The 27,023-nt window shown below is 38.2% G+C and overlaps 1 protein-coding gene across 5 annotated transcripts in view; it reads right to left on the reverse strand.

Annotated features, from left to right (window-relative positions):
• Positions 1 to 27,023, reverse strand: part of BLTP3B (bridge-like lipid transfer protein family member 3B) — a 94,543-nt gene that overhangs the window by 15,154 nt on the left and 52,366 nt on the right. For all 5 annotated transcript variants that reach the window (XM_078337103.1, XM_002752898.7, XM_078337102.1 and 2 more), the window contains 4 exons: positions 12,162 to 12,303; positions 5,004 to 5,197; positions 3,196 to 4,682; positions 2,405 to 2,580 (listed from right to left, as the gene is read on the reverse strand). In XM_078337103.1, the coding sequence (XP_078193229.1) occupies positions 2,405 to 2,580; positions 3,196 to 4,682; positions 5,004 to 5,197; positions 12,162 to 12,303 (1,999 nt within the window). The remainder of the gene's footprint in view (positions 1 to 2,404; positions 2,581 to 3,195; positions 4,683 to 5,003; positions 5,198 to 12,161; positions 12,304 to 27,023) is intronic.

The following is a 27,023-nucleotide window of genomic DNA, read 5'->3' on the forward strand; positions in this document are numbered from 1 at the left end:
GAAGTCTGACTAACTGGGTTCAAATGCTAAACTCTACCACTCACTAGCTGTGTAACCTTGGGCAAGCTGCTCACCTACCTAGGCTTTGTTTGTCTCACCTTTAAAATGAAGGTAACAGTTCCTATCTCAATTTATTTGAAGATGAAATACATGTAAGATAGTTAAAATAATAATTGTTAGAGTAAGTCTCTAGTAAATATTAGCTTAGAATAACAAACGAGAGGCCAGGCATGGTGGCTCACACCTGTAATCCCAGGAATTTGGGAGGCCAAGATGGGAGGATCACCTGAGACCAGGAATTTGAGACCAGCCTAGCCAATATGGTGAAACTTCGTCTCTACTAAAAATATAAAAATTAGCTGCGCGTGGTGCCAGTGCCTGTAATCCCAGTTACTTGGGAGGCTGAGGCAGAACTACTTGAATCCAGCAGGTAGAGGTTGCAAGTGAGCCAATATCCTGCCATTGCACTCTAGCCTAAGCAACAAGAACGAAACTACATCTCAAAAAAAAAAAAAAAAGAAGAAGAACAAACGAGAAAGACAATCCCAGCTCTGTGTACAATAATATGACTCTAGGAAAACTACTCAAACTTCAAGAGCCTCAGTTTCCTTATCTATAAAAGATGGATAAGAATAAGCACTTATACCTCATAGGGTTGAAGCAATTTGGTACATAGTAAACAGTAGGCTCTGGAGCCAGAACACCTGAATTTAAACCACTAACTAGTTGTGTTACTTTGAGTTAGTTATTTAACCTCTCTCTGAAGATAACAGTATACTACTAATAGAATTGCTGTGAGAATTAAATGCATTAATATATATACAAAGCATACAGAATGGTATCAACACAAAGTAAATGCTCAATAAATGTTAGCTTCTATTACTATAGGGTTGTAATTCAAATTAACAGAAGTGAATTATTTAAGCACCTGCAATGGTTTGAATGTGTCCCTTCAAAATTCATGTGTTGCCATAGTGATAGTCCTAAGAGGTGGGGCATTTAACAGGTGATCAGCCAATGAGAGCAGGCCCCTACATGAAGGGATTAAGACCCTTACAAAAGAGGCTTAAGTCAGCTTCTCTTGCCCTCCAGAGGATGCAACCTTTACAATTTGATGAGGTTTGATCTTGGACTTCCTCCAGAACTGTAAGAAATAAACTTCTGTTCTTTATAAATTACCCTGTCTGTGGTATTCTGTGATAGCAGAACAAAACAGACAGTGCCTGGCAATAAATGGTAGCTACTATTATGGTACTTATGTTAATAATACCTGTTATGTTATATTATTACTTATTCCATACTTGCTATATTAATTATATTACTAATGATTTAAACTTTTCAACTAAATCAATAGGCTTATTTCCTTTCAAATAGAAAGTAATTGAGGCCAGGTGTGGTGGCTCATGCCTGTACTCCCAGCATTTTAGGACACCAAGGCACACGGATCATTTGAGGTCAGGAGTTCAAGACCAGCCTGGCCAACATGGCAAAACCCCATCTCTAATAAAAATACAAAATTAGCTGGGCATGGTGGTATACACCTGCAATCCCAACTACTCAGGAGGCTGAGGCAGGAGAATTGCTTGAATCCAGGAGGCGGAAGTTGCAGTGAGCTGAGATCACAACACTGCACCCCAGCCTGGGTGACAGAGTGAGGCTCCCTCTCCAAAAAAAGAAAAAATGAAAAAAGAAGGTAATTCACATTTGCCACTGGTCTTCTGTGTTTTTGCATCTGTAGCAACTACTTTCTGACTATTTCCCATACTTCTAATTCCTGTTCACAAACTCCCTAATGCTTTAGTGATGACGATGCAACTAACACCTTCTAAGTCATTCCTAGCAGTCTTTACTGGAGCACTGGTTGTCTCTCAATAAAATGGGGAAATCATGTAGTTCCACCATACACTATCACGTATGTGAAAGAATCCTGATTTTGTAAATCAGCAGAATTCACCATGCAAATTAAGCCCACCTAATCAAATTTCCAAATATAGGAGTCTCTGTAATAGAGGCTGGTAGCCTTAATGTTGGCTGCCTTATGGTTTAAATGACTGGATACAAATAATTGCTGGATGTCAGTCATAGAGAGGCAGGAGTATCTGGTTAAAAGAAACAGTGGAACAACCATTAGAAGAAAGTTAGGTACTCTTATTTAGTCCAGGTATATATAAATAAGTCTTTTGGGGGCTATAATGAATAATTACTGAATTTAACTAAAAATAACTAAATATTAACAATTCAATAACAATTATTGAATATAAGTAAAAATATTCAGTTATTTTGTTATGTTCAATAACTTTAAAAAGCATGGAAATTGTTAACAATTACTGAATATAACCAAAAGCATCCCTTTTCTCCTAAGGTGTATGTACGTAATATAAATTATTAAACCATATCACTTTACCTTTTTCCAAAAACATATGGCTATCACTTCCATCACTTTCTAACAACTGTTCTTCCAATATCATGCTGTCTAATGAAATGGTATCCAATGACATTTGTGAAGAGCTTCTTTTCATATTCTTATAAGAAACACAGAGAGGAGCCACGTTGGGTGGGTAACGTTCCCTAGGCTTTCCACTGTTAACAAAATTATTAGAAAGTTATTACATATAAAGAAAAAAATTCTATCTTAAAAGATGCTTCTAACAAAATTAAAACTATGTATATGGCATCCATAGCCTAAATTATATTTAAACATATAACCACAAAGTGTTTTCATATTTTGAAACATCTACTCTTCCACATGTTAACAATGTCATATTTTGTCATGAGGTTGTCTGCCTCAAAACAAAACACACATGCAACAATCCTGCATGATCTGTACATGTATCCCAGAAACTAAAGTACAATTAAAAAAAAAGAAAAAAGAAAGCAGGTGCTAAACAGTATAATCTTGTTTTGGTCAAAAATATATCAAACCACATATTATGTATAATACATGCCTAACAAAGTTAAGAAATATATTTACTATATAGTTAACTTAGGGGATCTCTGATGGTGACAATGTGAAGGCTTAATTTTTAAGTTTTTCCTTACTTGTATTTTCTAATTTTCTATGATGCACATATACCATTTTACTGTAATAAATGGTATTTTAATTGATAAAACAAAAACAAAACCAAAATACACTCACAGGTACACACACTCGGCAACATAAAATAATTTTTTATAAGGCCAATAAAATGTTGTTACCTTAAAGATAACTGTGATTTAAGTGTTCTAACTGCAGGGGTCTCTTCTTTACTGATTTCTACGTTTTCAGAGAGCGAAGCTGTTTCTGGAAGCAAATCTTCAGCTTTAAAGATCGACTCTATGGTTTCATTTCCTTTACTAGTTAAACTATTTGAAAGTATGTTTTGATTACCATCATTATCAAATGACAGCATATTAGAATCATCTCTGTAGTTTAAAATACTACTTGAATCTGTATAAAATGAATCCTTTTTGTCACTTATTTCTGATCCCATTTCTCCTGAGCTACTTTTGTAAACAAGTCCACTACTTTCATCTTCACTTATTTTCCCTAAATGTTTATCTGATAAATAGTCCATAAAAGAAATGCCTTTTTGCAGATTTGTATCACTAGCTGATTTAAAAAGCAAAGGATCCTTTAAAGAGACATGGCTAAGGTCAACACTCATAGATCTGTTGTCCGACATATAATTAACAGTAATACTTCTATTTACATCCCTACTTGTTTTTGAAGACAAAAAATCCCCATTTTCTGTAGGCAAATAATCAGGAACCACTGGGCTCACACTTTCAGAAACAGGAGACTTAAGAGTATTTGCTTGATCCACTGGATGGAGCAAAAGAGCCAGTTCTGCACTTCTAAGTAAAATTCCAATACAAATGGATGTCTGACTAGCAGGACTGCCAGTCACAGCTTCTACATCTTTCCTTAAGTTCTCTGAAAGCAGGATAAGTGACTCATGCAGGAAAAGCAGGAGCAGATACTGGTAGTGATTAATCTGTATACTGACATGTTTATGAACATGAACTAGGACATGAATATCTGCCTCTGATGAGGAAGAGGAAAATCTGAAAAATGTATCTGATAAAGGTTTCTGACCACCATTTGTCAAGGGCTCAGACTCTGTACTATAATACTCCTTTAAGAGCTTCTTCCGCTTCAATCGGCCAGCCAGATCACTAGATTCACTTTGTGATGTATTTAGAGATACTTGATTACAACTCTGTGGCTCTTTTTGTGACTCTGCATATCTTGTTGGTTGACAAATCCAAATGGAAAGAGGGAATGAGTCTATAAAACTTATTGGCCGTCCTTTTCCACTTTTCATCCCTTCATAATCTATCCAAAATTGAGAAAAGTACACAGCCCAAACATCCATGGCAGCAGAAGTTTTAAGAGTGTTTTTATTCAATTGGGGAGTAATATTTCCTTTATAAACTTCATGCATTTTCGTATCTTGCTCATGAGCATGTCTCTGAAAAATTGGATGTAAAAGATTAAAACTGTCACAAGATTTGGGGAAGCTGGTATATGTTTTACTAAAAAAATCACAATCTTTAAAGTCTTGAAACAAAGCTTCTAGGTCAGAATGTCGACAGTGTGGACAGTGCCTTGTATTTGTGGCAATCATTTCAGAACTCTGAATAGAAATTGCACGTGGCTGATCTTGATGACATTCAGATTTCATTTCAGAAGGAATGACAAACTAGAAGAGAAGAAAAATTAATGTCATCCAACTGGCAAATCCATACATCTTGAAGATAAGAGAACATGACTTAGCTAAGAAATTCTTCTTCTTGACCTTTCCCCCAAAATACTACTTTCTTATTAAGACATAAAACACTAACTCTTCCCATCAAGTCTTTTTATTAAACTGCGTAAAAAGAACTTAAATGACCACCAGAAGACAATTATCTTTTCAAAAACATAACATGAAAAATGAATGTGACATACATATATGTACACAATAAATCATAAAATAAAAAGACAAAATTGAATTAAATCATTGCTACTGCTTGTATGATACCTTTAGCATTAAGCCATCAACTCGAACATCAACGTGCTCATCAGATTTTGAATTGTCATTCAACTTGTACACAGCCATGAACTGATTAAGACTCTGTTTTAAATCCAACAGAAATTGATTCAACCATAGAATGCTTCTTTCATCCACAGTAAACTGTAGTGCATTCAGCTGGCTATACAGGTTGGGAGATGGAACTGTGGAGAAAAGATTTTTGTTTTTTAAATTTTTAATTGGATGGTTCTAAATCTTCCCTGAAAACAAAAAATTCATGTTTAGTCAGATTTATTCTCTCATAATATAAATTTGAGGTGTTACTTATAAAATCAAAGTGATATATGTGAATGACAGCAAACACATTTAGACAAAAAAAGTTTTCCATGCCTCACTGAAAAAATTTTTTAATATTTTAAAATATAATTCTATAAAACACAAAATTTGAATATATAAATTAATCTAAAACTAACTGCATAAAACAAGAAGCATTATTTCAATTTCTTTCCTAAGGTTGTATTCACCAAGAAGCAAACTTCTAAAAATACTATCTTCTTGATGAAGTAACACATCATAGTGGTCCTCGATCACCTATTTCTGTAAAGACTTTACAAGCTGAATCTTAATCTAAATCCTATAAAATGACAGAACTAAGTCTAATGACCAATTTCTTATGAAAGTGTTATGCTAGCAGAAACTCCTTGAAAGAAGGGACCACGCACAAATTTATTCCCCACTTTAATCAAGGCCTAGAATATCTAGAATATCAAGTATCTCCTGAATAATAAAGGGAATGCACTCTTTTTCACAGCTCTCCCAAAACAAACTAATATTTACAATTAGAGGGTACATCACTTCCTGAAATATACATATTTTTCTACCATAAAAGCCATTTTGTTTTCAGAGCACCTTGATGAAGATCCTTTATTCTAAAAATTCAGACATATTTATTTCTACCAAAGCTAAAATTATGCATATCTAGAACACTTAGACTAAATTTAAGAAAAATAAATCTAAGGTGTAAGATATCAGTAGAGAGAGAACACGTAACAATGTCGTGAATAGGGTTTATTTGCTTATATAATTCATTTATTCATTCACTTTCCTTTAAGAGTCACTGAATGTCAACTACATTGTCTGTCTTACCCTAAGCACAAAGAACACAAAAACAAATAGGGCATGGTCCCTTTCCCTTGAAAGTTCATAGTTTATTACATGAGACAGATACAAACAAAGAAAAATTATAATTCAAGTCTATCAGAGACATGCAATTGTGCGGTAGAGATGCTTGCCTCTGGGAATAGAAATAAAGTGGGTGCTGCAGAGACCGCATCACACTCTGGAAGGAAAGAAGAGGAAATATCTCAACACACAGATTGAGTGATGATGGTAGCCACAGAGCAGAATAGGGAGCAAAAATGCTGCCCAAGAGCTAGAGCACAGAAAGAACCCTGAGAGCAGATCTGGGACTGAGAAAGGAACCCAGGAAACTAAGCAGTAGAAAGATCTATATGCAGTTTCCATCAGAGGTCTACTTATAAAATAGATTAGTATGTAGTCAATAATAGTTAAAATCAGCTTGTAGAAACCTTCAGTATTCTGACATCACTAAGGGAAAGGAGAAGGGTGCAAATTAAGTATGTAAAAGAAACGCATTAAAAACAAGACTAACAACGCTATACTTATTGCTATGGATTGAATTAAACCCTCTAAAATTCATTTACTGAAGTCCTATCCCCCAGTAGCTCACAATGTATTTGGAGCTAAAGCCTTTAAAGAGACAATTATGATAAAATGGGTGGCCCTAGTTCAATATGACTCATATCCCTATAAGAGCAGAACAGGATAGACACACACACACAGACACACACACACACTGAAGACCATGTGAAACCAAAGGGGGAAGATAGCGATCTACAAGGAGAGCAGTCTCAGAAGAAACAATCCTGCTGAAGACCATCTTGGACCTCTAGTCTCGGAACTGTGAGACAATAAATTTCTGTTGTTTAACCCACCCAGTCTGTGGTATGTGTTACAGCAAGTCAACATAATACTCAATGGGGAAAAGTTGAAAGCTTTCCCTCTGAGAACTGGAACAAGACAAGGATGCCAACTCTTCACCACTCCTCTTCAACAAAGTACTAGAAGTCCTAGGCAGAATAATCAGACAAGAGAGAAATAATAAAGGGCATCCAAAAAGATAAAGAGGAAGTCAAACCGTCACCGTTTACTGATGATATGATCATCGTTTACCTAGAAAATCCTAAAGACTCCTCCAGAAAGCTCCTAGAACTGATAAAAGAATTCAGCAGTTTCCAGATACAAAATTAATATACACAAATCAGTAGCTCTTCTATATACAGTGACCAAGCTGAGAATCAAAGAACTTAACCCCTTTTACAATAGCTATAAAACAATAAAATGAAATACTTATTTATTTATAAAACAATAAAATGAAATACTTAGGAATATACCTAACCAAGGAGGTGAAAGACCTCTACAAGTAAAACTACAAAACACTGCTGAAAGAAATCACAGACGACACAAACAAATGGAAATACATCCCATGCTCATTGATGGGTAGAATCAATACTGAGAAAATGACCATATTGCCAAAAGCAATCTACAAATTCAATGCAATTCCCATCAAAATACCACAATTCTTCACAGGACTAGAAAAAACAATTCTAAAATTCATATAGAACCAAAAAAGAGCCCGCATAGCCAAAGCAAGACTAAGCAAAAAGAACAAAACTGAAGGCATCGTATTACCTGATTTTAAATTATACTATAAGGCCACAATCACCAGAACAGCATGGTATCAGTATAAAAATAGGCACACAGATCAATGGAACAGAATAGAGAATCCAGAAATGAACCCAAATACTTACAACCAACTGATCTTCAACAAAGCAAACAAAAACATAAAGTGGGGAAAGGACACCCTTTTCAACAAATGATGATGGGATAATTGGCTTGCCATATGTAGAAGAATGAAACTGGATCCTCAACTCTCACCTTATATAAAAATCAATTCAAGATGGATTAAGGACTTGAATCTAAGCCCTGAAACTCTAAAAATCTAGAAGATAACATTGGAAACACCCTTCTATACACTGGCTTATGCAAGGATTTTATGACCAAGAATCTAAAAGGAAATGTAATAAAAACAAAGATAAATTGCTGGGACTTAATTAAACTAAAGAAGCTTTTGCATAGCAAAAGGAACAGTCAGCAGAGTAAACAGACAACCCACAGAGTGGAAAAAACTCTTCACAATCTATATATATCTGACAAAGGACTAATATCCAGAAGTTACAATGAACTCAAATCAACAAGAAAAAAAAAAAATCCCACCAAAAAGGGATTGATGGCTAAGGACATAAACAGACAATTCTCAAAAGAACATATATAAATGGCCAACAAACATATGAAAAAATGCACATCACTAATGATCAAAGAAATGCAAATCAAAACCACAATGTCATATCACTTTACTACTACAAGAATGGCCATAATCAAAACATAGATGTTGGCATAAATGAGGTGACAGAGAACACTTCTACACTGCTGGTGGGAATATAAACTAGTACAACCACTATGGAAAACAGTGTGGAGATTCCTTAAAGCACTAAAAGTAGGCTGGATACAGTGGCTCATGCCTGTAATGCCAGCACTTTGGGAAGACAAGGCGGGTAGATCACAAGGTCATGAGTTTGAGACCAGCCTGGCCAACATGGTGAAACCCCATCTCTAAAAATACAAAAATTAGCTGGGTGCAGTGGTGCACACCTGTAGTCCCAGCTACTCAGGAGGCTGAGGCAGGAGTATCACTTGAACCCAGGAAACGGAGGTTGCAGTGAGCCAAGATCATACCACTGCAAGCCAGCCTGGGCGACAGAGTGAGACTTTGTCACAAAAAATGGAACTACCATTTGATCCAGCAATCCCACTAGTGGGTATCTACCTAGAGAAAAAGAAGTCATTCAAGATACTCGCATACACGTTTATAGCAGTACAATTTGCAATGGCAAAATGTGGAAGCAACACAAATGCCCATCAATCAATGAGTGGATAAACTATGGGGTGTGTGTGTGACAGAATACTACTCAGCCATAAAAAGGAATGAATTAATGGCATTTGCAGCTACCTGGATGAGACTGGAGACTAATATTCTAAGTGAAGTAGCTCAGGAATGAAAAACCAAACATCGTATGTTCTCCCTTGTAAATGGGAGCTAAGCTATGAGGATGTAAAGGCATAAGCATGATACAATGGACTTTGAGGAGTCAGGGGAAACGGTGGAAAAGGGGTGAAGGATAAAAGACTACAAATAAGGTACAGTGTATACTGCTCAGGTGATGGGTGTATTAGAATCTGACAAATCACCACGAAAGAACTTACTCATGCAACAAAACACTATCTGTTCCTGAATAACCTAAGGAAAGTTAAAAAAAATTAACATAAAAATTAAAGATAAAATTTTTAAATATTACTTGTCCAATTATATATCTCATTTAAAAAACATTTATGGGGGCATGGCTGGAATACTATGATTATGCAATAACAGACAATGGTTATGGTGAACATAGGGGCAAAGAGGAGTAGTGTAATACAATGAGGAAAAAAACAATGAATTAAGATTTACAAGACAATGCTTGAGTTTCAACTGTGCCTTTTTACTCCCTATAAGATGCTGAGCAAATGTCTTCATCTATCTGAGTTTTCTCATCTGCTTAGAAAGGCAGCTGAAAGAAACAAATGAGAAATACACACAGATAAACAAAACAAAACAAAAAACACAAAAGACTGTTGAAAACATGAAGATAGGATGAGATGCCAGAAGTTTTGTTTTGTTTTCTGTTTTGAGATGACGTTTTGCTCTTGTTGCCCAGGCTGATGTGCAATGGCATGATTTCGGCTCACAGCAACCTCTGCTTCCCAGGTTCAAGCAATTCTTCTGCCTCAGTCTCCTGAGTAGTTGGGACTACAGGCATGTGCCACCACGCCTGGCTAACTTTGTATTTTTCATAGAGATGAGGTTTCATTGCTGGTCTCGAACTCCCGACCTTGGACAATCCGCCAGCCTCAACCTCCCAAAGTGCTGGGATTACAGGCATGAGCCATAGCACCCAGCTGATGCCAGAAGTTTAACACAAATTAGAAATAAAGCAATAAAATAGATGGACAACTTTGTAATCCCCAGGATGCCATCTTTTAATCTAGCAACAAAGGCAAAACTATGGTATGAGCATCAGAAGTTCCTTGCGAAACTAAAAACATGTATTAATAGGGTGGGCACAGTGGCTTATGCCTATAATTCCAGCACTTTGGGAGGCCAAGTAGGGCAGATCACTTGAGTCCTGGAGCTCAAGATCACCTTGGCCACCATGTAGAAACCCCACCTCTACTAAAAAAAAAAAAAATCCAAAAATCAGCTGGTGTGGTAGTGCACACCTGTAGTCCTAGCTACTCAGGAGGCTGAGGCAGGAGAATCGCTTGAACCTGGGAGATGGAGGTTGCAGTGAACTGAGATCGCGCCACTGCATTCCAGCATGGGCAACAGAGCAAAACTCTGTATCAGAAAAAAAACAATATATATAAATAAATCAGTGTTAAACAAATGGGCAAAGTAGGTCTAAGTATTTTGGAGTTCTACTTTTAAAGAAAGGGCATACAACTTGTTACCTCTGATAACATAACCTATTTTATCTAAATACTTTCAACTGTGATTTTTCACCCAATGAAAAAAGTATCACATAAAAGAGGGCAACATTTAATTTAAGAATTCTGAGATGGGCAGATCACTTGAGGCCAGGAGTTGGATACCAGCCTGGCCAGATGGCGAAACCCCATCTCTACCAAAAATACAAAAATTAGCTGGGAGTGTTGGCATGCACCTGTAGCCCCAGCTACTTGGAAGTCTGAGGCACAAGAATCACTTGGGCCCAGGTGGCAGAGGTTCCAGTGAGCCAAGATCATGCCACTGCACTCCAGCCTGGGTGACAGAGCAAGACTCTGTCACCGAGAAAAAAAAAAAGAATTCCTAGAGGAACTGAGACAATAGCACAGAGTTTCAATATTCAAAGTATACAATGTACAATCATTTTAATGTTAGGAAACCCAAGAGTTTTAATATTCAAAGAATACAAATGTATAATCATTTTAGTATTAGAAAGCCAAATAATCTTCTATAAATAAAAATTCATGTAATTCAATGTTTCTGAAAATAGCAAATGCCAAAAGATGCCCAAAGTATATGTTTGGGCATTTTAAACAGTCAAAAAACATTCTCTACAGCTAAAAGGACAACTTCAACTATTACTTCTTCAATAATATATAAATGGAGTTATATAGCTGAAATATAAATGGAATTTTACTATGGAGAAACAAATAACTTCATTCTACAAATAACCTAACTTTCACTGATTCTTTAACAAACAGCTATTAAGCACAAAGTTAACTGAATATCTGGGATAAAATGAATCACAAATACCAGATGGGCTGGATGGGGTGGCTCATGCCTATAATGCCAGCACTTTGGGAGTCCAAGGTGGGCAGATCACTTGAGGTCAGGAGTTCAAAACTAGCCTGGCCAACATGGTGAAACCCTGTCTCTCCTAAAAATACAGAAAAATTAGCTGGGTGTGGTGGTGCATGCCTGTAATCCCAACTACTCAGAAGGCTGAGGCACGAGAATCTCTTCAACCCGGGAGGCTGAGACTACAGTGAGTCGAGATCACACCACTGAACTGGGTAGAGTAAGGCTCTATCTAAAAAAAAACAAAAACAAAAACAAAAACCCTCATGATTCCTGCCATCAAGGATTCTACAAGCTAGGGAGGGAAAAGGATACATGAACAAATAATAACAACATGTAAAACTGTTAGACTAGAGTTATGTACTATACACAATAAGAATGAAGAACAATAGGGGCCAGGCACAGTGGCACTTTGGGAGGCCAAGCAGGAGTATTGCTTGAGCCCAGGAGTTTGAGACAAGCCTGGGCAACATAGTGAGATGCTTTTTCTTAAAAAAGTAATAATATAATAAAATAAGGAACAATATAGTTTTATTTCTTTTTTCATATCTATAAAACTCAAAAATATTAACAAGACAAAACACCTTCCCAAATAATGGACAAATAATAATAGAAAACGCTCTTACTTGGAAAATCCTTTCCATCTGGATAGTAATATTCTGTGAATTCTATATAGACAGCTGACATTTCTTGTGGAAGATACAGGGATTTTTTATTGCAGCAAATCATACTTTTGGGGGAAGAACGACATTGTTCTGCTGTAGAGACCTGAAAAGATAAACAAGTTTACTGAAATCACACTGAATAAAAACATTTCAAAATAATTTATGCAATCCAGACAGTACCTTTAAAACTACTTCCAAAAATTTGCTAATGGTTAATTTCCAGTGTAAACTTTATTATATATTTAACTTCACATGGAATTATTTTTAAACACCCATCAACTATTCAGAAAACTCTATAACCTTTTTGGATCCTTATCAATCACAAAATCAATATTGTACATTATTTAGTGCAAACTTATTGTGAGCCTTTAAACAACAGATAGAAAAATAATGATAATGATATTCTATCAGATAATACAGATAAGTAAATGGCAGTCAGGACATAGATCCAAGTCCTCAGATCCAGAATGCTTCCCTGTATGCTATTTAAAATAATTCTTTATCAAAATTTCTCCATTATCATGAAAAATAATAGAGCTATACACAGTTTCAGCTTGAGATAATAAAAATTCTGGAGATGAATAATGGTACTGGTAACAATAATATGAAGGTACTTAATGTCAATTATTACATTATATACAGATTAGTAATGTTAACATAGATTTTGTTTTTTTGGTAGAGATGGGGTTTTGCTATGTCAGTCAGGCTGGTCTCAAACTCCTGATCTCAAGCGATCCACCCATCTCAGCCTCCCAAAGTGCTGGGATTACTGGAGTGAGCCACTGCATTCAGCTGACATTATTAGGTTGGTCCAAAAGTAATTTCGGTTTTGCCATTACTTTCAACAGCAGAAACCTAAATATATATATATAATTATAGTAAATTCAGTCATATCTTACAATAAAAAATAATTTAAAAATAACTATAAACACTTCTGTCAAACAGTTTGATTGCTCAAATTATTTTTCCAAAGACATTTATACAGAAACCAATAAATGTGATTTACCACATAAACAGAACTAAAAACAAAAAACATATGGTTATCTCAATAGGCAAAGAAAATGCTTTTGATAAAATCCAATGTCCCTTCATGATAAAAACCCTCAACAAACTATGAATCGAAGAAACATACCTCAAAACAATAAGAGTAATCTATGACAAACTCACAGCCAACATCATTCTGAAGGGACAAAAACTGGAAGCATTTCCCTTAAGGAATGGAACAAGACAAGGATGCCCCTCTCACCACTCCTATTCAACACAGTACTGGAAGTTCTAGCCAGAGCAATCAGGCAAGAGAAAGAAAGAAAAGGCATTCAAATAGGAAAATAAATCAAATTATCTCTCTTTGCTGACAATGATTCTATACCTAGAAAACATTAAAGACTCCACAAAAAGGCTCCCAGGACAGATAAGCAACCTCAATAAAGTTTCAGGACTCAAAATCGATGTAAACAATCAGTAGTATTTACCTACATCAATAATATTCAAACTGAAAGCCAAATCAAACAACAACAACAAAAAACCACCTAGGAATACATCTAACCAAAAAGGTGAACGATCTCTACAAAAACTGGAGCAGTCATGATGGCTTATACCCAGCACTTTGAGCGACTGAGGTGGACAGATCACTTGAGGCCAGGAGTTAGACCAGCCTGGCCAACATGGTGAAACCTCATCTCTACCACAAATACAAAAATCAGCTGGGCATGGTGGCAAACACCTGTAATCCTAGCTACTCGGGAGGCTGAGCATGAGAATCCCTTGAACTTGGAGGCAGAGGTTGCAGTGAGCTGAGATTGCGTACGCCTGTAATCCTAGCTACTCGGGAGGCTGAGCATGAGAATCCCTTGAACTCGGAGGCAGAGGTTGCAGTGAGCTGAGATTGTGCCACTGTATTCCAGTCTGGGCAACAGAATGAGACTGTCTCAAAAAAGAGGGCAACAGAATGAGGCTGTCTCAAAAAAAAAAAAAAAAGAAACAAAGAAGTCCATACTGCTCAAAACAATCTACAGTCAATGGTCATTCCTATCAAACTACAAATATCACTCTTCACAGAATTAGAAATAAATATTTAAAAATTCATATGGGATCCGAAGAAGAACCTGAACAGTTGAAACAACCCTAAGAAAAAAGAACAAAGCTGGAGGCATTACATTACCTGACTTTAGACTATAAGGAAACAAACCAGCATGGTACTGGTACAAAAACAGAGACTGTTATAGCTGTATACCTATAACTATTTGATTTTGACAAATTCGACAAGAACAAGCAGTGGGGAAAGGACCCCCCCCATTCAATGAATGGAGCTGGGATGACTGGCTAGTCATAGAAGAATGAAACTGGACCCCTACCTTCTGCTATATACAAAAATTAACTCAAGATGGATCAGAGATTTAAATATAAGAGGTCAAACTATAAAAGTCCTAGAAGAAAAGCTAGGAAATACCATTCTGGACATAGGCTTTAGCAAAGAATTTATGGCTAAGAACTCAATGGCAATCACAATGAAAACAAAACTAGAGAGAGATCCAAGATGGCTGATCGCTAACAGCTTGGGATTGTAGCTCCCAGTGAAAGCGCAGAGAACAAGAGGATGCCACACTTTCAGACGAATTTTCGTCACTCACGGATCAGAAGATTTTCAGTGGAGGAGCCCCACGGGTCGCCAGCGCAACTCTTGTGGCCAGCGCAGCGGTTTTGCCGGTGCCTCAGCACGGCAGCTTTTCATGCAGAGTAAACAGGACTGGTTCCCCTACTGACCGGTGTTTGGAGCTCTGGGAGGGCAGAGCCACTTGTTAGGGACTCAAGAAGGAAGCCAGACCAGAGACTCCCGGGCAGAAGAGCACCATCAGTCTTATCGCTGCTATTTTGGCCAGCGCAGTGGGTTGCTCGGATCCCAGCACTGGGAATCAATAAATTGGACGTCCACTCAGAAACCTAACTAGAAAGGCGGTAATTGTAAAGACGACAGATGGATAAATTCATAATAAAGGGAAGAAACCATCCTAAAAAGGCCGAGAATACCCAAAATCAGAATCCCTCTCCCTCTACAGGGGATTGTAGTTCCTCCTCAGCAACGGAACAAGCCCTGATGGAAAAGGACTGTGTTCCATTATCTGAAGTAGGCTTCAGAAGGTGGATGATAAGAAAATTCTGGGAGTTAAAATAACTTGTTCTAACCCAACATAAAGAAACTAAGAACTTTGAAAAAAGGTTTGATGAAATGCTAAAAAGAATAGACAATATAGAGAGGAATATAAATGAACTAACGGAGTTGAAAAATACAACACGAGAACTTAGTGAAATATGCACAAGTTTGAATAGCCGAATTGATCAAGCAGAATAAAGGATATCAGAGGTTGAAGACCAACTTAATGAAATAAAACGAGAAGACAAGAATAGAGAAAAAAGGATAAAAAGGAATGAGCAAAGTCTCCAAGAAATATGGGACTATGTGAAAAGACCTAATCTACGATTGATAGGTGTACCTGAATGTGATGGAGAGAATAAATCCAACCTAAAAACTACTCTTCAGGATATTATCCAGGAAACTTTTCCCAATCTAGCAAGGCAAGACACTATTCAACCCCAGGTAATACAGAGAACACCACAAAGATATTCCTCAAGAAGAGCAACCCCAAGGCACATAATCGTTAGATTCACCAGGGTTGAAATGAAGGAGAATATACTAAGGGCAGCTAGAAAGAAAGGTCAGGTTACCCACAAAGGGAAGCCTATTAGACTTACAGCAGATCTTTCAGTAGAAACCCTACAAGCCAGAAGAGAGTGGGGGCCAATATTCAACATCCTTAAAGAACAGAACTTTCAGACCAGAATTTCATATCCTGCCAAACTAAGCTTCACAACTGAAGGAAAAATAAAATCTTTTATGAACAAGCAAGTACTCAGAGATTTTATTACCACCAGGCCTGCTTTACAAGAACTTCTGAAAGAAGCATTACACATAGAAAGGAAAAACCAGTATTAGCCTTTCTAAAAATATACCAAAAAGTAAAGAGCATCAACATAAAGAATTTACATCAACGAATAGATAAAATAGCCAGTTAACATCAAATGGCAGTAACCCTAAATTTAAATCGACTAAATCCCCCAATCAAAAGATACAGCAAAAACCTAAAGGTATGCTACATCCAGACCCATTTTATATCCAAAGATACACAAAGACTCAAAACAAAGGGTTGGAGAAAAATTTACCAACCAAATGTAGAGCAAAAATAAATAAATAAACAAAAAGCAGGAGTTGCAATTCTCACATTTGATAAATAGATTTCAAAGCAACAAAGATACAGTGGTAAAAGGATCAATGCAACAATAAGAGCTAACGATCCTAACACCCAGATACATAAGACCCATGAAGAGATTTAGATTCAACGAGACAGAAAATCAGTAAGGATATACAGGACTTGAACACAGATCCAGAACAAGTAAACTTAATAAATATTTATAGAGCTCTCCACTTTAAATACACAAAATATACATTCTCCACTTTAAATACACAAAATATTGATCGGCCATTATTAATACCCATTTTTAGAATAAAGCAATATTTCTGTTCTCTCTCCCTCTTTTTCTTCCTCTTTCTTCCTCTCCTTCTCTCCTTTTTTTCTTTAAAAAAAAAAACAGTGATAAATCTTAAATTCTCTTTGAATTGGCCACATTCAGTTTGTCTTCAATGGCTTATCTCAATGGCATATAATGAGTTTATTTAAAAAAAAAAAAAAAAGAAAGAAAACAAAACTAGACAAGTGAGACCTCATTGAAGAGCTTCTATACAGCAAAATAAACTATCAACAGACATCTTACAGAATGGGAGAAAATATTCACAATTATTTAAGAATTGTGAGTATTTTTTTCTAACAAAAATCCAATATCCAGAATCTATAAGGAACTTGAACAAAAGTCAACAAGCAAAAACCAAACACCATTAAAAAGTGGACAAAGGACGTGAACACACACTTCTCAAAAGAAGACATGTGCAGCCAACAAGCATATGAAACAATGCTCAACACATCACTCATCATCAGTGAAATGTAAATCAAAACCACTGTGAGATACCATGTCACATCAGTTAGAATGACTACTACTAAAAAGTCAAAATACAGATGCTGGTGAGGCTGCAGTACTGCATGTTCCGACTTATAAGCAGGAGCTAAATGTTGGGTACACGTGGAGACAAAAAGGAAACAACAGACATTGGAGACCCCAAAAGGAGGAAGGGAAGAAGGAGAACAAGGGTTGAAAACCTAACCGCTGGGTACTATGCTCACCACCTGGATGATGGGATCAATCACATTCCGAACCTCAGCATGACACACAGTAACAAACCTGCACAGTACCCCTGAGTTTAAAATAACTGTTGTATTTTTTTTGAAAAAACTATTAGTTTTAAGGTTCTGGTTACGTTTTTTTCATCCACTCCCCCTAGTTAATTACATCAAAAATGTATATATTAATATTCACAAAGTTCAACCAATAAAGTTTTATCAGTTTCATTTATATGTATTAGTTTAGTAGACCCAGGGATACAGCTTAAGTTTTTTTTTTTTCCATTCATCATTCAATAGACATGTATATGTCTCATATGAAGTGGAATAATTTTTCAATGATTTATTTATGGTTCCTCTTATATAAACCACCTAATCAATCTTTCTCTTTTTTTTCTGAGATGGAGTCTCACTCTGTCATCCAGGCTGGAGTGCAGTGGCGCAATCTTGGCTCACTGCAACCTCTGCCTTCTGGGTTGAAGTGATTCTCATGCCTCAGCCTCCTGAGTAGCTAAGATTATAGGCACACACCATCACTCCCAGCTAATTTTTGTGTTTTTACTAGAGAGGGGATTTTGCCATGTTGGCCAGGCTGCTCTCCAACTCCTGACCTCAAGTGATCCGCTTGCCTCAGCCTCCCAAAAGGCTGCGATTACAGGCATGAGCCACCGTGCCCAGCCAAACTGCTTAATTCATCATTTTAATTTATACATCTTTACAAATTCAAGTCAGTTCCTTATAGTATCTAATTAAAAAGCTTTTCTCTGAATATATGGAAAAAATTCTTTTCAATTCAAAGTGTCAACTTACCTTAACAAATAACAGCTTATTTCTTTTTTCCTTTAATAATTGAAAACCTATTCAAGGGGGACTCAAGATGGCGCTGTGAGAACAACCCAGGATTGAAGCTCTCGGTTAATCCACAGAGAGGTGAGTCAGAGCTGCATTTTCAGACTGATCTTTGTTGCCCACAGAACGGGGATATTCCCAAGTATAAAGGAGACGTGGGACACCACGCAGAGGATCTACTTGGAGAAGCCGGCAGCTGGGGTGGTGGCAGCCGGCCCTACCCAGCACTCCCCACAGGGCGCGCTTGTCCGGGTGCCCTGTTGAACTGGCAACCTGAGACTTGAGACGGCTGAACTTGAGACTAAAGGGGACTTGGACAGTGGGCCAGCCCAGGGGATTGCAGGGACACAGCGTTAGGGGTAGCACAGCGGGACAGACAAAATGGCGATTCCAAACGCTCGCCGTGGATACGGTCCCTGAGACGCTCCGTGGGGGAGGGGCATCCAACACTACCGAGGCAACCCGCCCCAACTGAGATACACGCCCACTGCTGACTCAGCCTGCAGTTGCCGAGGCAACCCGCCCCTACTGAGATACACGCCCACTGCTGACGCAACCGCCGTTGCCGAGGCAACCCGCTACAACAGAGAGATTCTGCCGCAGGGCGCAGCCCATGGCGGAGACCGCAGCAGAAGAGCAAGAGCCTGCAGCAACAGGGCGAACCTCACAACAACAGGGCGGAGCCTTGGCAGTCAAAAAGTGACTAGACTGCCTCCTAGCTGGGCAGGACACCTCAACCGACATCCAAAAACAAAGCCCCAACCCCCCGAGACAGAGCATTTGAGAAAAAAAGGGTTTTTTAATGACCTCTGTTGCAGCAGAATCAAACATAGCAGCCTAACAGCCCTGAATGAACAACAGAGCTCACAGCTGAACAATTGAGCTCATATAGAGTACAGACTGTCTCCTCAAGCAGCTCCCTGACCCCTCTATATCCAAAAGACTGACAGTTGGCAGGCATCATCCTGGGACAAAGATAGTAGAAAAAGAAACTGGTAGCATCCCTCACTGTTCCGCAGCTGCTATAGGTGCACCCCAGACAAGCAGGGCCTGGAGTGGACCTCAGCAGTCATACAGTGAAGGGGCTAGACTGGTAGAAGGAAAACCAAGTAACAGAAATACTTCATTATCAACAATCCGGGTGTCCACTAAGAGACCCAATCAAAAAGTCAGCAACTACGCAGACGACAAGTGGATAAATCCACAAAGATGGGAAGAAACCAGCGCAAAAAGGAGGAAAACACCCGAAACCAGAACACCTCGCCTCCTAGAAAGGACCAAAACTCCTCACCAGCAAGGGAACAAAGCTGGACGGAGAATGACTGTGATGAAATGACGGAATTAGACTTCAGAAGGTGGATAATGAAAAACTTCTGTGAGCTAAAAGAACATGTATTAAATCAATGCAAAGAAACTAAGAACCTTGAAAAAAGATATGAAAAAAGATTTGAGGAAATGATAACAAGAATGGATAACCTAGAGAGGAATATGAATGAATTAAAGGAGCTAAAAAACACAATACGAGAACTTCGCGAAGCATGCACAAGTTTCAATAGCCGAATTGACCAAGCAGAAGAAAGAATATCTGAAGTCGAAGACCAACTCAATGAAATAAAACGAGAAACCAAGATTAGAGAAAAAAGCGCAAAAAGGAATGAACAAAGTCTCCAAGAAATGTGGGACTATGTGAAAAGACCTAACCTACGTTTGATAGGTGTACCAGAAGGGGACGAAGAGAATGAAGCCAAGCTGGAAAATACTCTTCAGGACATCATCCAGGAAAATTTCCCCCACCTAGCAAGACAGGCCAACACTCAAATGCAGGAAATACAGAGAACACCACAAAGATATTCCGCAAGAAGAGCAACCCCAAGGCACATAATCGTCAGATTCAACAAGGTGGAAATGAAGGAGAAGATACTAAGGGCAGCCAGAGAGAAAGGTCGGGTCACCCACAAAGGGAAGCCCATCAGACTCACAGCAGATCTCTCGGCAGAAACACTACAAGCCAGAAGAGAGTGGGGGCCAATATTCAACATCCTTAAAGAAAAGAACTTTCAACCCAGAATTTCATATCCAGCCAAACTGAGCTTCAGAAGTGAAGGAAAAATAAAATCCTTTGCGAACAAGCAAGTACTCAGAGATTTTGTCACCACCAGGCCTGCTTTACAAGAGCTCCTAAAAGAGGCACTACACATAGAAAGGAACAACCAGTACCAGCCATTCCAAAATCACACTGAATGCTAAAGAGCATCAACATAATGAAGAATCTACAACAACTAACAGGCAAAACAGCCAGCTAGCATCAAAATGGCAGTATCAAATTCACACATAACAATATTAACCCTAAATGTAAATGGACTAAATGCACCAATCAAAAGACACAGACTGGCAAATTGGATAAAAATCCAAAACCCATCAGTGTGCTGTATCCAGGAAACTCATCTCACATGCAAGGATACACAAATGCTCAAAATAAAGGGATGGAGGAAGATTTACCAAGCAAATGGAGAGCAAAAAAAAGCAGGAGTTGCAATTCTCATCTCTGGTAAAATAGACTTTAAAGCAACAAAGATCAAAAGAGACAAAGAAGGCCATTACATAATGGTAAAAGGATCGATACAACAAGAAGAGCTAACGATCCTAAACATATATGGACTCAATATGGGAGCACCCAGATACATAAGGCAAGTTCTTAATGACTTACAAAGAGACTTAGACTCCCACACAATAATAGTGGGAGACTTTAACACTCCACTGTCAATATTAGACAGATCAACCAGACAGAAAATCAACAAGGATATCCAGGGCTTGAACTCAGACCTGGAGCAAGCAAACCTGATAGACATTTACAGAACTCTCCACCCCAAATCCACAGAATATACATTCTTCTCAGCACCACATCACACCTACTCTAAAATTGACCACATAATTGGAAGTAAAGCACTGCTCAGCAAATGTAAAACAACTGAAATCATAACAAACAGCCTCTCAGATCATAGTGCAATCAAGTTAGAACTCAGAATTCAGAAACCGACCCAGAACCGCACAGCTTCATGGAAACTGAACAACTGGCTCTTGAATGTTGACTGGGTAAACAATGAAATGAAGGCAGAAATAAAGAAGTTCTTCGAAACCAATGAAAACGAAGACACAACATGCCAGAATCTCTGGGACACATTTAAAGCAGTCTCTAGAGGAAAGTATATAGCAATAAGTGCCCATATGAGGAGAATGGAGAGATCCAAAATTGACACCCTATCGTCAAAATTGAAAGAGCTAGAGGAGCAAGATAAAAAAAACTCAAAACCCAGCAGAAGACAAGAAATAACTAAGATCAGAGCTGAACTGAAGGAGATTGAGACACGAAAAACCCTTCAAATAATCAATAAATCCAAGAGCTGGTTTTTTGAAAAGATCAACAAAATAGACAGACCACTAGCCAGATTGATTAAAAATAAAAGAGAGAACAACCAAATAGATGCAATAAAAAATGATAAAGGGGAAATCACCACAGACTCCACAGAAATTCAAACCATCATCAGAGAATATTACAAACAACTCTATGCACATAAACTAGTAAACCTGGAAGAAATGGATAAATTCCTGGACTCCTGTGTCCTCCCAAGCATAAACCAGGAGGAAGCTGAAACTATGAATAGACCAATAACAAGGTCAGAAGTCGAGGCAGCAATTAAGAGCCTACCACACAAAAAAAGCCCAGGTCCAGATGGGTTCACAGCCGAATTCTACCAGATACACAAAGAGGAGCTGGTACCATTCCTTCTAAAACTATTCCAAATAATCCAAAAAGAGGGAACCCTTCCCAAATCATTTTATGAGACCAACATCATCCTGATACCAAAACCCGACAGAGACCCAACAAGAAAAGAAAACTTCTGGCCAATATCCATGATGAACATAGATGCAAAAATCTTCAATAAAATATTGGCAAGCCGACTGCAACAGCAAATCAAAAAACTTATTCATCATGATCAAGTAGGATTCATCCCGGGGATGCAAGGCTGATTCAACATACGCAAGTCTATAAACGTAATTCACCACATAAACAGAACCAAAAACAAAAACCACATGATTATCTCAATTGATGCAGAGAAGGCATTTGACAAAATTCAACAGCCCTTTATGCTAAAAACCCTCAATAAACTCGGGATCGATGGAACGTATCTCAAAGTAATAAAAGCTATTTATGACAAACCAACAGCCAATATCATACTGAATGGGCAAAAACTGGAAGCATTCCCTTTGAAATCCGGCACTAGACAAGGATGCCCTCTCTCACCACTCCTATTCAATATAGTACTGGAAGTTCTAGCCAGAGCAATCAGGCAAGAAATAGAAATAAAGGGTATTCAAATAGGAAAGGTGGAAGCCAAATTGTCTTATTTGCAGATGACATGATAGTATACCTAGAAGACCCCATCACCTCAGCCCAAAAACTCCTGAAACTGATAAGCAACTTTAGCAAAGTCTCAGGATATAAAATCAATGTGCAAAAATCACAGGCATTCGTCTACACCAATCAATAACAGACTTAAAGAAAGCCAAATCAAGAACGAACTCCCATTCACAATTGCTACAAAAAGAATAAAATACCTTGGAATACAACTCACAAGGAACCTAACGGACCTCTTCAAGGAGAACTACAAACCACTGCTCAACGAAATCAGAGAGGACACAAACAGATGGAGAAACATTCCATGTTCATGGTTAGGAAGAATTAATATCGTGAAAATGGCTATACTGCCCAAAGTAATTTACAGAATCAACGCTATCCCCATCAAGCTACCATTGACTTTCTTCACAGAACTGGAAAAAAACACCATGAACTTCATATGGAACCAAAAGAGAGCCCGCATAGCCAAATCAATTCTAAGCAAAAAGAACACAGCAGGGGGCATCACACTACCGGATTTCAAACTATACTACAAGGCTACAGTAATCAAAACAGCATGGTACTGGTACCAAAACAGAGATATAGACCAATGGAACAAAACAGAGGCACCGGAGGCAACACAACATATCTACAACTATACAATCTTTGATAAACCTGACAAAAACAAGCAATGGGGAAAGGATTCCCTGTTTAACAAATGGTGTTGGGAAAACTGGCTAGCCATGTGCAGAAAGCAGAAACTGGACCCCTTCCTGACACCTTACACTAAAATTAACTCCAGATGGATTAAAGACTTAAACATAAGACCTGGCACCATAAAAACCCTAGAAGGAAATCTAGGCAAAACTATCCAGGACATAGGAGTAGGCAAGGACTTCATGAACAAAACACCAAAAGCATTGGCAACAAAAGCCAATAGACAAATGGGACTAATGAAACTCCACAGCTTCTGCACGGCAAAAGAAACTGTCACTAGAGTGAATTGGCAACCAACAGAATGGGAAAAACTTTTTGCAGTTTACCCATCTGACAAAGGGCTGATATCCAGAATTTACAAAGAACTCAAACAGATTTACAGGAAAAAAACAAACAAGCCCATTCAAAAGTGGGCAAAGGATATGAACAGACACTTTACGAAAGAAGACATATATGAGGCCAACAATCATATGAAAAAATGCTCATCGTCACTGGTCATCAGAGAGATGCAAATCAAAACCACATTGAGATACCATCTCACGCCAGTTAGAATGGCGATCATTAAAAAATCTGGAGACAACAGATGCTGGAGAGGATGTGGAGAAAAAGGAACACTTTTACACTGTTGGTGGGAGTGTAAATTAGTCCAACCATTGTGGAAGACAGTGTGGTGATTCCTCAAGGCCTTAGAAATAGAAATTCCATATGACCCAGCAATCCCATTACTGGGTATATATCCAAAGGACTATAAATCATTCTACTATAAGGACACATGCACACGAATGTTTATTGCAGCACTGTTTACAATAGCAAAGACCTGGAATCAACCCAAATGCCCACTGATGATAGACTGGATTGGGAAAATGTGGCACATATACACCATGGAATATTATGCAGCAATCAGAAATGATGAGTTCGTGTCGTTTGTAGGGACATGGATGAATCTGGAGAACATCATTCTCAGCAAACTGACACAAGAACAGAAAATGAAACACTGCATATTCTCACTCACAGGCGGGTGATGAAAAATGAGAACACATGGACACAGAGAGGGAGTACTAAACACTGGGGTCTATTGGGGGGAAAAGGGGAGGGCCAGTGGGAGGGGGAGGTGGGGAGGGATAGCCTGGGGAGAAATGCCAAATGTGGGTGAAGGGGAGAAAGCAAACAAAACACACTGCCATGTGTGTACCTATGCAACTGTATTGCATGCTCTGCACATGTACCCCAAAACCTAAAATGCAATAAAAAAAAAAAACAACCTATTCAAATTGGGACAAACATACTATCTATCCTACGTTCTTCTACTTACTTTTGTTTATTTTGTTTTGTGTTTGGTGTGGTTGTGTATATATGTGCGGGGTTTCTTACTGTATTTCAAGTGCAACCATGTAGGAGTATACGTGATTCTTCCTTCTCATTTTCACGTAAGTTTATTTAAATCTTAAAATTTAAAGTCTTTTAAAAAGCTGCAGTATTATAGTCATGCACCATATAACAACATTTCTGCCAATTACAGGCCACTTACAAGATGCTGATCCCATAAGATTATAACAGAGCTTTTATGCTGTATTTTTACGGTATATTTTCTACGTTTTATAATGTTTAAATACACAAATGCCATTGTGTTATAACTGTTACAGTATTCAGTACAGTAACATGATATACAGCATCACAGCCTAAGAGGAATAGGATATATCATATAGCCTAGGAGTGTAAGTATGCTACATACCATCTAAGTACAGTTTATGACATTCACACAATGATGAAATAATATTCCCATCATCAAGCAACATGTGAGTGTATATCGAATGTAAAAAAAAGTAGTAACTGCACAATGAGAACAACTGTTAAATTCGAGTTTCTCAAAATTGGCACTTTTGACATTTTAGGCCAGCTAATTCTTCACTGTGGAGAACTGACCATTACATTGTAGGATGTTTAGCAGCATCACTGGTCTTTACTCACTAGAGTTCAGCAGCATCCCTGTACAGTTGTGACAACCAAAATTATCTTCAGATATTGCCAAATGTCCCCTCAGGGGCAAAATTGGTCCCAGAGGGGAATCATTGTGTTAAATAAAAACTTTTCAAATAAAACTAAGTCTCACAGCCATAGACTTATGAAAATAAACCAGAACAATTTATAAATGATAATACAAATCAAGAAGTCTTTTATTTTTTAAGATTGGTCACATATTCCTATTGTGTTGGTCTCAAACATTGCAATTAGACCATGTTAGGTGATTATAAGCTGAGTAAGACTGTTAGTATAAATAGGACATGAGTTCTTAGCTATAGAATTGTATTCACAGTGTAGCCAATACAGTATATACAGCATACTGTAGTTCCGTAAAGCCAAAAGGAAATCGGTCTCCCTTTGACCCTGCTCCTGGGAAGCAACCAGGAATTGGAATTTCCTATTCACAATGGGACCCTGATAGAGTTTGGATATTGTGCCCTCTAAATCTCATGTTCAATTGTAATCCTCCATGTTGGAGGTAGAGCCTGGTGGGAGGTGTTTGAGTCATGGAGGGGAAAACCTCATAGCTTGGCGATGTGCACACAATAGTGAGCTCTCACAAAGTCTAGTTGATTAAAAGTATGTGGCACCTCCCTGCCCCACTCTCTCTCTGTCTTGCTCCTGCTCTTGCCATGTCACATGCCTCCTCTTGCTTTACCTTCCACCATGTGTAAAATTCCCTGAAGCCTCCTCTCCACAAGTTGAGCAGATGCCTGCACCATGCTTCCAATACAGTCTGCAGAACCATAAGCCAATTAAACTTCTTTTTTAAAATAAATTATCCAGTCTCAGGTATTTCTTTATAACAATACAATAACACCGTAACACAGCCTCTGACACCAAAACTGATAGTTTATGATAACAAGACAATGCAGGGTGGAGCTGGCCACACTTGATAGCCGAGGTGTGTTTAGAGGGTGGGGGCTTTGGATAATCTGAATACCAATTCACCTAGAGACTGAGTAAAAACCTCATAGGCAATACTCCATGCACATTGTTAAACATCCACCCATCCATATTGTTACACATATATGCATAGGGTTGCACATCCTTAGAAAGCTAACAAGTCATGAGGAAAAGTTTCACATTTTAAGTGCTCCAAGACTTGGCCTTATTACATAAGTATAGTGTGGGGGTGATATGGTTTGGCCGTGTCCCCACCCAAATCCCACCTTGCATTGTAACTCCTACAACTCCCACATGTTGTGTGAGGAACCTGGTGGGAGGTGACTGAATTACAGGGGCGAATCTTTCCTGCACTGTTCTTGTGGTAGTGAATGAGTCTCACAAGACCCAATGGTTTTAAAACTGGGAGTTTCCCTGCGCAAGTTCTCTTTGCACGCTGCTATCCGTGTAAGACATGACTTACTCCTCCTGACCTTCCGCTGCCATGATTGTGAGGCTTCCCCAGCAATGTGGAACTATATATCTATTAAACTTTTTTTCTGTATAAATTGCCCAGTCTCAGGTACGTCTTTATCAGCAGCATGAAAACAAACTAATACATTAAACTGGTACTCACAGAGTGGGGTGCTGCTGAAAAGACACCTG

This window comes from Callithrix jacchus, chromosome 9 (genome assembly GCF_049354715.1).
Source record: "Callithrix jacchus isolate 240 chromosome 9, calJac240_pri, whole genome shotgun sequence".
NCBI lineage: Eukaryota > Metazoa > Chordata > Mammalia > Primates > Cebidae > Callithrix > Callithrix jacchus.